This window comes from Lutjanus erythropterus, chromosome 22, assembly GCF_056507025.1.
Source record: "Lutjanus erythropterus isolate fLutEry1 chromosome 22, fLutEry1.hap2, whole genome shotgun sequence".
In the NCBI taxonomy this organism is placed as follows: Eukaryota; Metazoa; Chordata; class Actinopteri; order Lutjaniformes; family Lutjanidae; genus Lutjanus; species Lutjanus erythropterus.
The window spans coordinates 15,438,612-15,454,759 of record NC_139338.1 but is presented as its reverse complement, the minus strand read 5'-3'; the positions used below and the strand labels follow the sequence as shown (position 1 = coordinate 15,454,759).

The window sequence follows — 16,148 nt, the reverse complement described above, 5'->3', positions numbered from 1 at the left end:
GTTGCAGTTAAATCCATGTCTGTCCATACGGAAGTCCTAGAGGGAATCTAATAAAATGTATTAAATATGATTCCAGTGAATAATTTCCAGTGACAAACATGCTGTCTTCACTTAGAGACTGTTACTATTTACAGAGGATTGAGAGAGAGCTAGATTTCCTATTAGAAATTTGTGTGATATTTTGTCATATTATCATACGAATTCTTGAGTTAGGGCCAAAACCATGTTTTGTGAGGTCACAGTGACCTTGACCTTTGACCTCCAAATTGCGATCAGTTCATACTTGAGTCCAAGTGGACGTTTGACCCAAATTTGAAAAAAAAATCCATCCAGGTGTTTCTAAGATACCCACAAAACATGGGATGGCCATGAGGTCATGGTGAATCTTGAACTTCCACCTCAAATATTGAATCAGTTCATTGAGTCCAGGTGGACATTTGTGCCAAATGTGTATCAAAATCTGTCCTTGAAATATCACATTCACACAAATGGGATGGACATTCAGGCAATTTGATCTTGATCATTGACCTTTGACTACCAAAATCTACTGAGTTCATCCTTTGGGACCATGTGGTCATTTGTGCCAAGTTTGAAGAAACTCCACTGAGGTCACAAGACTGGGATGGAGAGGGGAACAACCCAAACACATAATGCCTCCAGCCACAGCTGTTGCCAGTGTGGAAGCACAAACAGCAACATCTAAAGATGACTAAAAAGCACGTCATATCTGGTTTGTTCACCCATTCCAAAAACAAAGCGTGAAAACAACCAACTGTGGTTTTTATGAGGATTAATGTGGCAGACGATTTCTTTTCCTGGAGCAAACTTCCTGGAGAACTCTGTGGCGTTGGACTGCAAGAAACCTGGATGTGACACTGGAGAACCAGCTGTACCGCTGCAACAACCATCTCCTGTAGATTCATTCTCCACAATGTCAGCATGTTCTTTACCCAGAAGGCGGTGCATTTTCTGCTCCAGGCTCTTGTCGTCTCACGCCCAGATTACTGCAACTTGCTCTCGGCAAGTTCTTCCACACCACACTGCCTCCGCACCATGCACTGGCTGAGGATGGCTGCTTGAATCCAATTCAAGAGACTGGTATTTGTCTACCAGTCTGTGAATTGCTCAGGCCTCAGGCAGAGTAAAAACTTACCTGTTCAGACTACACCTTGGCTCAAGTACAACATAAAATAAAAACTCTTTCTCTAGCTTTTATCGTTTCTTAATGGAGCACCTGAAGCAGTTCAGAATATCTGATAAATTAAAGATTTCTGCAGTTTCGGGGTTTTATCCATATGGATGAATACACTTACAGTAAGTTTCTTTAGATAAAAGTGATATGAAGTTTTGCAATGAGTTGTCACTAGTTGCTTAACAACCTTACAGTGACGACAACACTTATCTATGCCTTTTTTTATATTTGAAGAATATGGGGCGAGCTGCATCCCTATTTCCAAGCTTTATGCTAAGCTAAGCTAACCATTCTGTGGCTCTAGCTTATATTCAATGGAAAGATATGACCATGGGTAAAAGTAAATCAGCCTGAAATACTGAAATTTAACGTTCATTACCTTCATATTTGTTTTCGGTTTGCTTCTTATAGCTGGGTCGGTTAAAAAATATCTCAGAGAAGATTGAGTTGTCTCCACCGCCTGGAAAGAAGACATCTTATTTTTGTAACCACCTGCTTTGGCCTCTTTAACCAATCAGTGTTTCATTCTTTGGAGATCCCACTCGAGGGAACCTGGTTAGACTCAGTTCCTTTGGAAGGACGCTATTTCCACTACCCACCATTTTTATTCATGAAAAACTGGGGAAAAATCTCTGCATCTTTAAAGTTGACCAATATCCTCCTTCCAGTTCACAGGGCAGCAGTAAGTTCTTTAAACTTTTGTCCTTAATTACTTCTTTTAAATTCTGAAGTTTAGCTTTATGGCAACATTGATGGTTGCTAAGTTGCGATTTAGCTTTACAGCAGCACTATTCCTTTACATGAAGAAGTATTTGTGAAATATACAATGTTCTAAGCACAGTATGCCCATATAACAAAACTGAGAGTAGTCTTAAAGGGAAAACAAAACAACAAAATAGAGTCCTTGGAAGGGATTTTGTGTATTTTCAAAATGTACCGTAAAAATAATGAAATGCCCTCCTCAGGAATGGTGGAGAAGTATTGGACAAAATATGAGAAACAACTCTCATTATAACGGAGCACTAACTGCCGCCTTGAAAATGACCTTTAAGTTAAATCAGCTCTCCAACCGAAGATTCACAAAGGTGGGATCTGTTGCAGGGTTTAAGGATTATATTGCATCAGATTGGTCACGGTGTATGCACCCTTCATTACTCCTCCGCTGGTTCCGTCACTCACAACTCCTTGGTCTATTCTGAAGGCCCCATTGCGTGCTCCCTCATGTCAACCAGCCGAAGCCGACTTTGATTCATTTAAACCTCTACGTAGGCTCTCTCTCCCCCTCTTCAGGTTTATATCTTGTCGCCTTTGTGTCCCTCTAGGAGTCAATTATCTAATAGGGAGCTCTGACAGGGAGCAAATGAGGATATCCTCCCTGGCCTAATGGCAAAAACTTGTTGCCCACTGGGATCAAGAGTGAGGGAACATGACTATATTTCACTTTCTGTTTCTGGTCTTTCTCCCTGTCCCCCTAATTTGATCTATTAGATTTCGCACACACACACACACACACACACACACACACACACACACACACACACGACTTCAGCTTCCTCTCATTTGTCCCGCAGCCAGGTGTATGGAAAGACTCACAGTGCAATGAAAACACCAAAGTCAGAAAAACGACTTCCCAGCTCAGGAAATGAGACCATCCAAGGAGCACGTGAATACAGCTATGAATGTGTCTCTACCTTCTTCACATGCACTCTTACCATCTACTGATGCTCGTTTGGGAAGAATCGTGATGGCTCCCTCGGCCACTCTCTCCTGGCCAATCACAGGAGAGATTTTGGAGCCCCAGCTGTCTGAGCCAACCCACAGGAAGTGACCAGTCTGGTTGTTCCTTTTAGCTGCGTCCAGAACTCGTCTGTTTGAGGAAAAAAACAAAGTGTTCATGTAGCAGATGAAAGAACAACAAAAAGGGTGGTGGTTTTAGGTGCGTCTGGCTACATGTCACTGGTGCACATCTGTCCTGTTGATGTATAATTACAGAAACGTAGATAATGCGCTCTCAATTTGACATGCATCTGCCCGTCTGCCATACCGGCAAAGCATTAGGAGATGCAGTTTTCACTACTACTAAAAAACTATGACCGATGAAAAGGCTACATCACATGTTAAGTTTAGTGTAAATGGTGGACACACATATGCATGACAGAGACATACAACAGCAGCCAATGAGGTATCTGCATTTCTAGATCTACGTTTTGCTGTCCTTCCTCAGTAAACTGCATCAGATAATTATTAAAAAGTTTTTTAAAAAATGAAGAAATATTGAATGAGAATTGACATCAATTACTTTATTGCTGTTTTGAAGGACTAGACAGTGGTCCTTATTGCTTGTAACTGAAAGTGACACGTAGATACTCTTTAAATTATTATGACAGAATATGCCGAAGATGCAACAGAATATGTCACTGAAGGGAAAGCAGCAGTGGGACTTGTTTAAGTGCGCAGCACGTACCGTATGTCGTCCTCATTAGCGAACATGATGATGGCCCTGGCATTGGAGGTCTCCAGCAGGCGTCTGATGATCTTGTCAAACTCTCCTGGCCTGGGTTCCCTGGGGATCTTCAAGGACTGGGCAATACACACACCACCTGGGACAGAAAAGAAAGCGAGACAGAGGAAGACAGAATGCATTAAGTGTTTTAAGATACTGATTTGCACTTCTTCATTTTGTATTCATTACTCATATTTAGTTGTTCTGCCTTGATTTTGGCCAATGCCCTGTTTAAAGAACTGTGCTCTAAACTTGGTGGTAAACATTCCCTTTAGTGGAAGTGATGTGGTTTTACACAAGCAGCACATTCAGCACTTTGAGATAAATATAAGAATAAACGGTCGGTTAGTGAAAAAGCAGCAGCCATCATAAATAATAAAATAAAAATAAAAAAACTCCAAGTAAAATCCAAACTACAAGATGTTGTGGGGATTTTGGGCCAAGTGATTCTGACTAATGCCAAAACAACACGGCAACAAGCAATAAGTCACGTATTATTTAAAATATATGAGGATCACAGAAATAGTCACCATATGAAACATTCATACCAAAACAGACAGGTTATAAAACAAGAGTCAGAGAGCTGAGCGAGATGAGACGAGGTACGGCACTGGAGCAGGGAGTTATGAGAAACCAGAGGTTGGGAGAGAAAGAAGAAGGGATGGTGGCATTCAAAGGTCACATTAACCAAATATTTCCTGCCAACAACAAAGGAAAAATCTGAAGGCCGTCCATCATTTTGATGGAATAAAATACTGCTGACTCAGATTACGTTTGAATATATTACTTCCCTTTTCCATAAGTGTCTGAATAAGTCACTAAATCTGTTGCTAGTTGCCTTTTAGAAATGAAGTCCCTAAAAGTCACAGGTCACAGTTTGCAAACTACTTGGGTGCGTTTAGGCGGACAAGAAAGTATAACGCAACCTCTTGTGGCATGATGGACAAAATGAAGGGGAGTTAAAAAGGAAGAGGTAGAAATTTAGACAGTGTGCTACAAAGAAATTATGGTGAAGGGAGGACATGTCGATCCCAACAGAGAAAACATCTAAAAACAAGGGGAAAAGATGAATGGGGCAACATTATGATTCAAAATGTCACTGTGCACTGTGTGAGGGCCAGGAAATATCCACTTCACACTCCTTCATTTCCTATTGTTGAAGATGACAACAGCAATCACAGGAATATTAGTCATTTCACTCACAATATGTGATAATGAGGAAGATGCCTTGCTCACACACACACACACAAATCATTCATTTTCACCCTGAAAACATGACAAAAAAAAAAAAAAGGAGTTTCTGAATTACTTTCGGTTTTGAACAAATGGACACCCACATACACAAACACACACGCTCACTCTCTCTGCACACAAAGACACACTCTCACACTCATGCAGAAAATCCAACATCTCATACTGCTTTGCACTAATCCTGACTTTACATTGAAGCTCTGTCCTGGAAATTAGCTCCGCTTCATTAGCTCATTAGCGCAGCTCAAAGTGTAAAGGTGTGTGTAGAATTATGTCCTTGTCATACATCACATCTGTTTTTATGCTTAACCAGTCAACAATAAGACTGACTGAGTGTATCCATGTCTTTTTTGTGTGTCTCTGTGTGTGTCTGCGTGTTCAATTTTTGTCATTTGTCTGAGGGAGTGTGAATGATGTCCCCTTTCCTCCCCTGCCTGTTCCAGCCCATTTATTGAACATCTGTACAGTCTGTCACTTTCGCTATATCACACTCCTTAATCACACACAGACACACACGCACAGTTTTACCCACACAGACGCACGTATATCCTACCAGCATGCATGACTGTTAAAACAAATACTCATTAGCCTCAAATTAAAAGCCTCTCAAAGATAATCACTATACTCACAAAAATCTGCATAGCACCCTTGTCTATCCCTCACACACACAAACACACAGAAACGCACTTTACACTAAAGAAAAATACTTTCTGAAGGATAAACACCAGCTTTGTACATTTTTTTGTATATACATGACCTTTGGCCCCTCCGGCTGCTCTGCAGTAAAAACCCACATAATTTCTACAAAGAATACTACCACATGGTCTCAGGAACACTTTGAAAAACAATTGTTGGAAGACACTGTTCGCTGTTGCATCTACAAATGTAAGTTAAGACTTTCCCATGCAAAGCAAAAGCCATAGATCAACAACATTCAGGAACGCTGCCAACTTCTATGAGCTCATCTGAGATGGACTGGTGTAAAGTGGGAAAGTGTGCTCTGGTCTGGAGTCCACATTTCAAACTGCTTTCAAAAATCATGGACGTCATGGCTAAAGAGGAGAAGAACCAGGCTCCGTTAATATCGAAAGGTACAGACAGGATTTGGAGCAACATATGCTGCCACCCAGACAACAGCTGTATTAGGGATGCCCCTGTTTATTTCAGGAAGAGACTGCCAAGACACAGTCTGCATGAGTTACAACGGCGTGGCTTCATTCTAAAACGGTCTGGATAATAGACTGGCTTGCACTTAATTGCTGAGCAACTAAAATCATATATCAAGCTAGAATGAGAAAGAGTTTCACAACTTTCACAGTTTCAAAACTTAAACAATCTATATACCGTGATTAATTGAATATACAGGGGGTCGAAGAGTATTTGCAAATCATTGCATTATGTTTTTATTTTCATTTTACCCAACATCTAAACTTTTTTGGAATTTAAGTTTGTACATAAACAGCATATTATGAGAAAACAAGTCATACAGGCTGTACAGAGATGCACAAGTGCTGATGTTTGCATTCTCTCTCCATTGTCCTTGGAGCAGTATCAAAGTGATTAAATCACTGTTTGTTTTATGGCCCATCATCATCAATAACTGTTCCATGGAGAACAGATTTCCCAGATAAAGACGAGAACAAATCAGTCCTGTGCGTCTGTGTGCAAGTGTTTACGTACACACCAAGTGTCGCAGGCAAATTCACTGCTACCCCTAAAACACTTCTCTTCTTTGATGGTGCCAAAAAAAAAGCAACTTGTTAAAAGCAAACGTCAGTTATTAGAGTGCACCCTCACTGCTCCGTTGAAAGGGAAGCTGTGAGGTTAGGTCAGGAGAAACATCGCCCTTTTTTTTTTTTCCTTTGAATCGCTCACAGAACATCTACTTGAAAGCAAAAGTTGTTGAATAAAAAGGCGGCTTTGGAAGACAGAGATTCAACATCAAAACCTCCACACGTACGACACTCCAGAGAGGATTTGCTTCACATTGCAAACTAAAAATGTAGAGAAAAAGAGAGAAGGAGACGCAGATATGTTGTAAACAATAATACCTAAGCTATTTTTGAGGCCATGCTTTTGTGTCGTCTGTTGAGGCGTGTGGGAAGCTCCTAGCGCAAGAAAAAAAAGTTTGGTCGGATGTGAAAAAGTGTTCCTGTGAACTACAAGCCCTGATATTGATTTCAGCGGAGATCTGGGTTAAAAAACCTGCATCTCAGGTACCTGACATGGTGTGAAAGCTTTCTGCGGGCTGAGTCAAATAACTATCCTGCAGCTCATGCTTTTCCAAGGAGAGAAACTGTGGCTGATGGCATCAGACACACATTATCATAGAAATAAAGAGAGCAGTAAATGCTTGATTTGGCAGCCAACTTATCAATAATGTTCCTCGTTTTCAGATAAAGTCGAAATTAGTCACTAGATTTAGAGAAATCAGAGTGAAAAGCTGTTCAACTTTAAATTTGTTATGGATAGAACTGTTTCCCTCCCTGCCCTCGACCCACAGAAGCACAATCTGCCGGCTCATTATTTGGCTGATTGTGTAAAAACTGGATAATTAATTGTTTAGAGACATCACATCACAGGCCGGGCATACTAATGGGAGACCAGTCAGAAATTCTCTTTATTCACTTCTGATAAAAGAATGGTCTCAGCTGTATTGGATCACAGTAATAGCCAGTTTATTACATAATTCAGCAATTGTAGCATGTTCATCTACAACAGGCTAATTGAATTACGGGCTCTTCATCCGATGAGCAGCAACACACTGAGCTCTCAGTTTATCTCTAATAACCTGATTATTGAGGCTTCAATGTGGAAAAGAATGTGGCTGAATCCTAATTCCTTCTGTTTATTTATGTGTACATCTGTGTATGTGTACCTAGTTTGTTTACCTCTCTGGGTGTAAGTGTGAAGCATATTTTGATGAGCCTTAACGTCTGTTTTTGTGCATGTATGTGGGTGTCGACCAATGAGCTGGCGTGCACACAAATGCATGCAGACTTGAGTGTGCATTTGCATCCATTTGTCCCCTCTGCAGCTGTTTAAAAAAAAAAAGGCGCAGAGTGCAAAGTTGTGATGATAAATTCGATGCTAAGTGTGTCCAGCACTTCTCCATATCAAGCCCCTTATAGTCAGTAATTAACTCCATTCTGGTTTGAGATGAAATTCATTCCATTTCAGGACGGGAAACGCCGCTGTCTCAACGTTTAATTAACAATCTGCTTCCCTCCCACACTCTCTGCTCTCCCTGCACAAATTCATCCATTAACCAACAGAGGCATCCTTTTCACTGTCTGTATCTTGCTCACGTCATTTTCTTCCCTTACTTTCTCACTTACTAGTTTCCTACTTCTTTCATTTTCTTTTCTTACCTTCAGCTTGTCAGACTTTTTAGATGGGAGTGCATCTATGAAGTATTCAAATAATGTAACAAAAAGAATAAAAAGAAAATCAGCACTCCATTTTCCTGAATGTAACTGTCATTTTTGAAACACTTTTTTTAAAGGAAGGCACAATAAATGCCACCAAACTTTCTCCCACACAAAATTAAGAACCAAAATCTTTAAACACATTGAAACTTAGCAGGAGAAAGGAAGGGGTGGTTGTATTTATAGTTAGTGATATGAGCTGAAAAGCAGCCATCAATGGAAGCTTGGAAACTTTGAGAACTATAATTATATGCACACAAATACACACAACAGTGAACTGAATATGAACTTGAGACCATCTTGCAACATGCAACATGAGTACTTAGTCATTACAACATTATTACATGAGCACTCAGTACTCATGGGTCTCACCACACCCATCCAGGCAGATCTACGAGCAGTTTGTAGAGTTTAGGGCCTGCAGTTTCCCATTGCAGGTGGGTGGCGCAATGACTATGATTCACACACCTCATTTTCTGGTGCTGTTGCTCTGACCACACCCATCTTTGCCATCAGACTTCACTTCACTTCACATCTGTGAGGTTTTGTGGCTGTGTGACTTTCACGTTTGTGACGCTACTGCATTGACAAAATCTGTCCACAGACATAATAACACCTGGCGAAGTGCTTAATACTACTTCTGTGGTGGTTCCTGCTACCGTAGGAGTCTCCAGGACACACACAAACACACACGAACACAGAGACTCACAATGTGAAAACAATACCAGCCACACACTGTTGTGGCTGATAATAATTGGACGGCAGGAGAAAGTTGACTTGCACCTTTAGACAATTGACTTTTGGCAGATTTGTATCAGTGGCGATAATCAACTTCTTCTTCAATGTCACCTGGTTTTCCCTATTTCTCTTTCTCCCCTCCATCTTTGTTTCTTCACCCCCTCCTCTTTGTTTTAGGTCTTCACCTTCAATTCGCACACTTATTTTCCCTTGGCTGCATCCTCCAGCAATTTTAAAAGTATTGTTTGAAAAGTTAAACTCCGATGGCAGTCATTTGCATCCCCACCATACAGCTCGCCACACCCTGCACAAAACCTCTTTTCAACACTGCGGGAGGAACCTGACACACTCTTTGATACACTTGTGCATCCTGTAATGTATTTATACCGGAATTACGGCTTCAACACACACTGACAGTAATGTGGTTTCCTGCTAAGCAACATGAGTAATGAGAGTAACTTTAAAGCTAGCTGCCTTTATGCCACTGGTACAGGAGTGTGTGTGTGTGTGTGTGTGTGTGTGTGTGTGTGTGTGTGTGTGTGTGTGTGTGTGTGTGTGTGTGTTTTTGTGCCTGCATGCATATTTCTGTGTAGATGTGAATGTGTAACAAAATGAAAGGGAGGCAGTGGAATCAAAGTCTCAGCCTTTAATGATTCCTCCATTAAGATACAGTGTCTCCCTCACGGTCTTTCTTTTTGTGTCCTCTCAACTCTGAGACAAATACACGTGTGCCTTGTCATTTTTTTTTCCATTAGCATGTAACATATGAGCTGCCCAACAAATCCACGCAGGAAGAAATTAATTGAATTCTCAAGCTTAGCAAGCCTTTCTTTGATAAAAACTGCATCCATCCCCACAGAAATACCTGCTAGTGAACTATTACGATTGCAGAATTCTCCCACAAACATGCAGCAAACACACATTTTGACACACTTTCTTTCTCTCCAAACCTCATTAGCACTGCTTTAAAATTAAAAGTTGCCCTCTGCTTCTTTATGCTTTGTTCATGGCTCGGGGCACTGCAGTGTGGGCCTTTGAAGTCACTGATTTATGTGTGTGTGTGTGTGTGTGAATGTGTGTGTGGCTTCGTCCATGTGCTTGTGTGAATTTGTCTATGCTTACCAACGAACGCTCGCATTTTGCATGTATTTGTGTGCACTCCAGTAACTCTGCGCCCAACACACACGCGCTCGGTTTTGCTCGGGCGTGGATGAAGTGGTGCGGTAAATATTGTGTTCTGCATTTTTTCGCTCTGAGTTGAAACTTTCTCCCCGGGCTTTCTAATGAATCATTGACAACACCCACAGAACCGCTGTCCCAGGAAATTTACATCCTCCCATTAAAATATGCCTTAAAGGACACGGGCTTAGAGCCTCAAATGGCTTTGGAAATTTAAGACGGTCCTAACCCAAACCCGAAAAAGATGCTTCTCAGACCTGCACCAAGCCTGAGGTGGAAAAGCTTATGTGAGCCCACAGCAGACTTAAGCTTGAAATTGCCTATAATTTGCTGATAATGAAACACTGATAAGCGGACGGGAAAAATGGGCAAAGTTGTCTCAGTTTACTGAAATTGAATGTACTTTTGGTAAATGTTTGTTCGATTAGCACGGTGTGAATGCACACACTGAGATAAAATTATGAGCGACATCTCCACAGCGCTGTGACTTATCACAGTATAAATTGAGGCAGCAGTTTGGATCGGCAAATGGATATTGGATATTTGCCATGATCTACTGTGCACATAATAAAAATGTTTCAAGTGGTGCTCAGACAAAATACAATAATTTGTGGTATCTATCTAAAAAGCTAATTCACACTTGAGCATCAGTATATTATGGCAGAATTTAATAATACAGTGATAGCTGCTGGAGTTATCCTTCACTCTGTATCTACTTTGTGTTATTAGTATAATATAATACAATGTAGAGATTCTCCTTCCCTTGAGTCTGCCATAATACTGCAGTGGTACCTTCTGTACTTGAGTAAATGTTCCATAGATACAGTCTTGACTTTAGGCAAGGGGGGAAATCACACAAGACAAAACTTTAACACATTCCAAGATTTCCCAGTCGGGCAACTTTAATCCCTCTACCTAGCGTTCAAATGCAATATATATCAGCATTTAAGAAATAGGTTATGACACACCATGATGTAGTTTTACTGTAAGCAGATATTAATGTTTACCCATAAGTGGAGGCTGGTGTATAAAGAAAAGTTAAATGACAATATAGTAAAACACAGTTGAGCTTTACTGTCAGAGGTTGTAGTTGGTGATGTAATCATCAACACGAGAAGTAGACAGGAGTACCAGCGTGGAAGCTAAGCGATGACCTGCTGTGGACGGGGTCAGCAAACAAAAAAGTCCCACCTAAACAACTTTATACCAGTTTAATTATCCGCTGAATTTAAAATATTTTCACAGCTTTAACCTGCCATCAAACATCCTCTTTTACCAGGAAACCACCATTATATGAGACTCTGCTGGAAGAACCTAAAAGGTCCGCCTAAAGATCAATTTCAGACACAATATTTAGAAAATATTTTCACCACTTTCTCCTTGCTGTCAGACAGTCTTTTCTGACAGGAAACAACCCTGATATAAGCCAATTATCACTCTCTGTCTGTCTCTCTCTCTCAAGCAGACACAGCAGTCATTTTATATTGCAGAACGCAGGGGTTGTTGGTCGACCAGCACCTCAATTGATTGGTTTAGTTGTGTTATTATGTGACTTTGGTGAATCCAAACCTTTAAACCAATGTAGTCACACATAACACAAACTAAGTGAAAGAGGCAGCGACTCCATGTTCTGCAAGGTAAAATTATTTATTTTGCCGATAAAGTCTAGTTGCTTTGGAGAGAGCAAAATCTGGCAAGGTAAAGCGGTGAAAATATTCTAAATATAGTGCACACTTGAACTGGCTTTTTTTTTTTTAGTTGGGCCTTTCTAAGGTTTTGCTGCTGACCCTGCCAGCAGCAGGCCATTGTTTAGCTTCCTACACTGGGACACCTGCTGCTTCCCCAAACTGGAGGTGTGTTTGCCACCATTTACTGTAGGTAATACAATATCTAGCTCGTATAACTGAACTTAAAATAATCTTAACTACCCCTTTAACGCTTACAATGTCCTTGCATCTGCTTAAATCAAATGTATTCCAAACCATTTATGAAATGTTCATATATTGCTTATAAATGATGATCCATGTAATAATGTTGTGGGTTTGTAACTCACTGAAAAAATGGTGTGCAGCATAGTAAAATTTGACGCTTTATCCTGTGCACAGACGACAGATAGTGATAAATGTCAGTGTAAAAGAAAACACAGAGGTAAATGTGCAGTGCATGACATCTCCATCTTTCATTACATTAATATTACAGCAGTAACCATAGCGAATAACCCGTATCATCCATCTACCCTGCACTTGCATTATTGAAAGTAATAGCTTCGACTGCCATTGTAGAAACCCCCGTTCTTGCTTGTACATCTGCATTATTTATCAAATTAGTCGCCATTATGGATATCCTATGTCATGTTTCTGTCTCGTATTAGTAGCAGATACAATGAGAGCATGGGACAATTGCTCCATATTGCCTCCATTAATATAGAAAATTATGAAAATGGGTATTTTGTGATGTCACTGACAGCTGAAAAGAGTGCAAAAGAACGAATGCCAGTATAATTTACCTCTCTGGGGTTAAGTGGCAGGGCAGCAGCTCTGCAGAACAACTGAATTAAAAAGCAGAACCATCTTTATTTTATACATCGAGGACAGGCTGTACCGCTTTGCAGTATACAGATATTGAAAACTGGGAGAGAACAGTGAGAACAGAGTGGACCTTGTACAGACATAGACATCTTTCATTATTCCTGTGTGTGTGTTTGTATGTGTGTGTGCTGGAAAAAGATTTGGAGGTTTGAGTAGGAAGAAGGAAGACAGACAAAGAACACATGAGGGAGACAGAGTGAGTGAGCAAGACAGAGAACAGGCGGAGAGAGACAGAGGATCTCTGCCTTTTTAACGTCTCACTTCACACACCTTCCTGCAGACAGTAGGCGTGGGTGTGAGTGTGTGCGTGCGTGCATGGTGGTTGGAGAAGGGGGTGGGGTGGCAGGTCTGTCTTCACCGCAGGAGCCGAGTAGTCTAGCTGAAGTCAGCATTTGCTCACGTCTGAGAGGAGACAGGTGGACACCTATTGCATGCAGCACAGTGTGTCTGTGAGTGTGTGCGTGTGCCAGGCTCATATGTGGTCAAGCCATTCTCCCACATCATACATGCAGTTTGCAGTGCATAGACAATACTTGTGTCTGGAAAACAAGCTATTTGAAAAGCCTCAAGTGGCCCTTGAATCACAATGATTGTGTCCAGACAGAGGACAGATAAATAAAGAGTGAATGTTATGAATGTTGTAAATTGTCTATCCACTAAAGGTCCAGTGTGTAAGACTTAGGGGGATCTATTGGGAGAATATGGCTGGAACTCAATGCTAACACAAAATGGGAATTCAAAATAAAGATCTGACGGAAAGTAGCACTGTGATTGTAGTAATATTATCTTAACAAGCGTATTCATTTCAGATATTATACTTAACATAAATCGACATGCATGCTCACACTTTCAGGCAAACATTTCCTGCTCTGTTGAAACAAACTAAAACCTCCTGACTTCTACAGCATCCCAAAAGGGTCAAAAACCCTCATTTGTGCTGCGTGCAGCATGCTCTAATCATTTTGGCCCAACATCTTATTGGATTTATTTTGGTCTTATGCAGCTTGATGAGCAGGGACAGCTAAATGTATAGTCTACTTCAAAAAGTATTATATGTCCTACTTTTATATACAGTATAGCAATGATGCTGCCAGACTGCCAAAGACTGACTGATGTGATATTTATTGTTCTTGGAAATATAAATCATAATATACAGTCTCTGTAAGTGTATGATCCAACTGTCTAACATGGTCTAATGTTAAAAAAAAGCAAATAAAAATCACAATAAATTGTAATAACCAATCACAGTATGTGCAAAACGCAATACGCATGAATCCCAATACATTTCGAATCCCAAGTATCATGATAGTATCAAATCAAGAGATAAATCTATCATCCCAACCCTACTTTCTACAGTAACCCAGAGCGGACAAACCAAACACTGGTTCTAGATAGAGACTTTTGCATTTTTCACGAGTTTCCTGGTCACAATAGGTTCCCATATTGGGCTTTTTCCTGATCAATTTTGGCATCATAAAGCGTCGAGCTGTGCCAAGTCGTGCCTGAGATGCACCATCTCAGGAGTCGAATCAAAGTGTGCGGACCTGCCTTCAAGCAGTTTACAGAAACAACCCATGATGACCTCCCTTCTCCTCCTGAAACAGGTGTGCGTTGTGTGTTCCACTCAGGAGTGAAAGCGAAAGGTTCTTAAAAGTGTCTCTGTGTTCAGCTGTCAGTACTTGTGTAGCTTCCATCTGAACCTCTGTGATCTGGGGTTTATTTTTATCTCCTGTGTTGCTGTTTTACAGACATTCATCTCAAGAAAAGCATGTTCCCTGCTGTGCTGGGCTGATGTGCCGAGTCACACCGAGCCAAGCCAAGCCAGCACACGTATGAAAAAGGGGCTCTGCATGCTTGGAAGGGGAGGGTGAGGTGAGTAGTATTCGGTTCATTGCAGACAACTTCCTACATACTGGTCCTTTAGAAAGTTTTATCAAATACCTAAATAAATAACTGCATAAATCAAAGTGTAAATACTGTAGAAGTCACTAAAACTGAACTACTACAGCCGTATTAATTCATTTTGCCCACCTAGTGGCTATAAAAGGAACATCAAGGGACTACTAAACATTTTCTCTGAGGTTGACTTGGAAACTGCAAGCTGTAGTGCAGTAACAATCCACACGAGACTTCAGTAATGGCGTGCATTTGAACCATTTTGTCAACAAAGCACATACAGTATATTTGATCTATTCTTCAATGGAGATTTCATTGCTTTTCTTCTTCTCTTCCCCCGTCTATAGTGAGAACATATTTTACGTTGAGGAAATGGTACTTCTTCAAATGTACTTTAAAACGTCTTTGCAGGAGCACAGACTCTTATAGTCAGAATATTTACAAGACTAAAACAAAGCATCAACGCAAATGCTTTCAATCGATCGCCTTTGTTTACACACAGATGGGAAAGCATGTTGCAGGCTCGTCTCTGCAGTCTCATCAACTGCAAATAGAGCCCAGTAGCCTTTCAAATGAACTGTTTACTATCAGTCCTGTGGTGAGACTTGACAAGTTCAACTGGAGACTCGTTCTGTGAGTCTTCAGGCGGCAGACAAGTCAGTTAATGTCTCCATTGACTCATCTGACCTTCTGCCGCCTGTCACGCATCACCAATACTTCCAATCAATCAGATTAATCCCACTGGCTTTCTGCTGGACGGCGGGAGACGGGCAGTATCAGGTGTGGACAGATAGGACGGGGGAAATGGATGGAGAGAAGGGAAGGAGGAAATGAAGGATAGGTGGAAAACGGTGGACGGAAAGAGTTGGAAGAAAATCAGGGACGACGAAAAAGGTGGGAAGGACGAAATGAGGAAAGGATGGAAAGATGAGAAGATGTAGGGTGTAAGGCGACAGAGGAGAGAGATAAGGACGGTATGATTGGATGTCAGGCCACAGATAAAAAGCACAAGGTCAACGTTAAGCTCAGAGATCACAAAGAGAGAACATGTCCACTCCTCTGTCTGGTACTCTCTATTCGTCTCCGTCTCTCTCCGACTTCTGAGCCTCCATCTCTCTTTTTCTACTCTACTGTTGCTAACATTCTCTCTCTTTCCCTGAGAGAAGACTTTTCTTTCATTTTTCTGGCATTTCTTCTTATTCGCTCTCCCTCTCTCCTACACATACTATCTGACAGTAATCAGACATCCAATTACAGCAGTGCCCTCAGACGAGGGCTGTGTGTGTTTGTGTGTGTGTGTGTGTGTATGTGTGTGAATATGTGTTGCAGTGGCTGTTTCTTTTCTGAACATACACACACACACACACACACAC

The 16,148-nt window shown here is 41.0% G+C and overlaps 1 protein-coding gene across 2 annotated transcripts in view; it reads right to left on the bottom strand.

Moving 5' to 3' along the window:
* grm8a (glutamate receptor, metabotropic 8a) overlaps nt 1-16,148 on the bottom strand; it is a 287,101-nt gene that overhangs the window by 91,068 nt on the left and 179,885 nt on the right. For both annotated transcript variants that reach the window (XM_084710663.1, XM_084710661.1), the window contains exons 5-6: nt 3,657-3,792; nt 2,905-3,059 (exon numbers count right to left, since the gene is read on the bottom strand). In XM_084710663.1, coding sequence (XP_084566789.1) covers nt 2,905-3,059; nt 3,657-3,792 — 291 coding nt within the window. The remainder of the gene's footprint in view (nt 1-2,904; nt 3,060-3,656; nt 3,793-16,148) is intronic.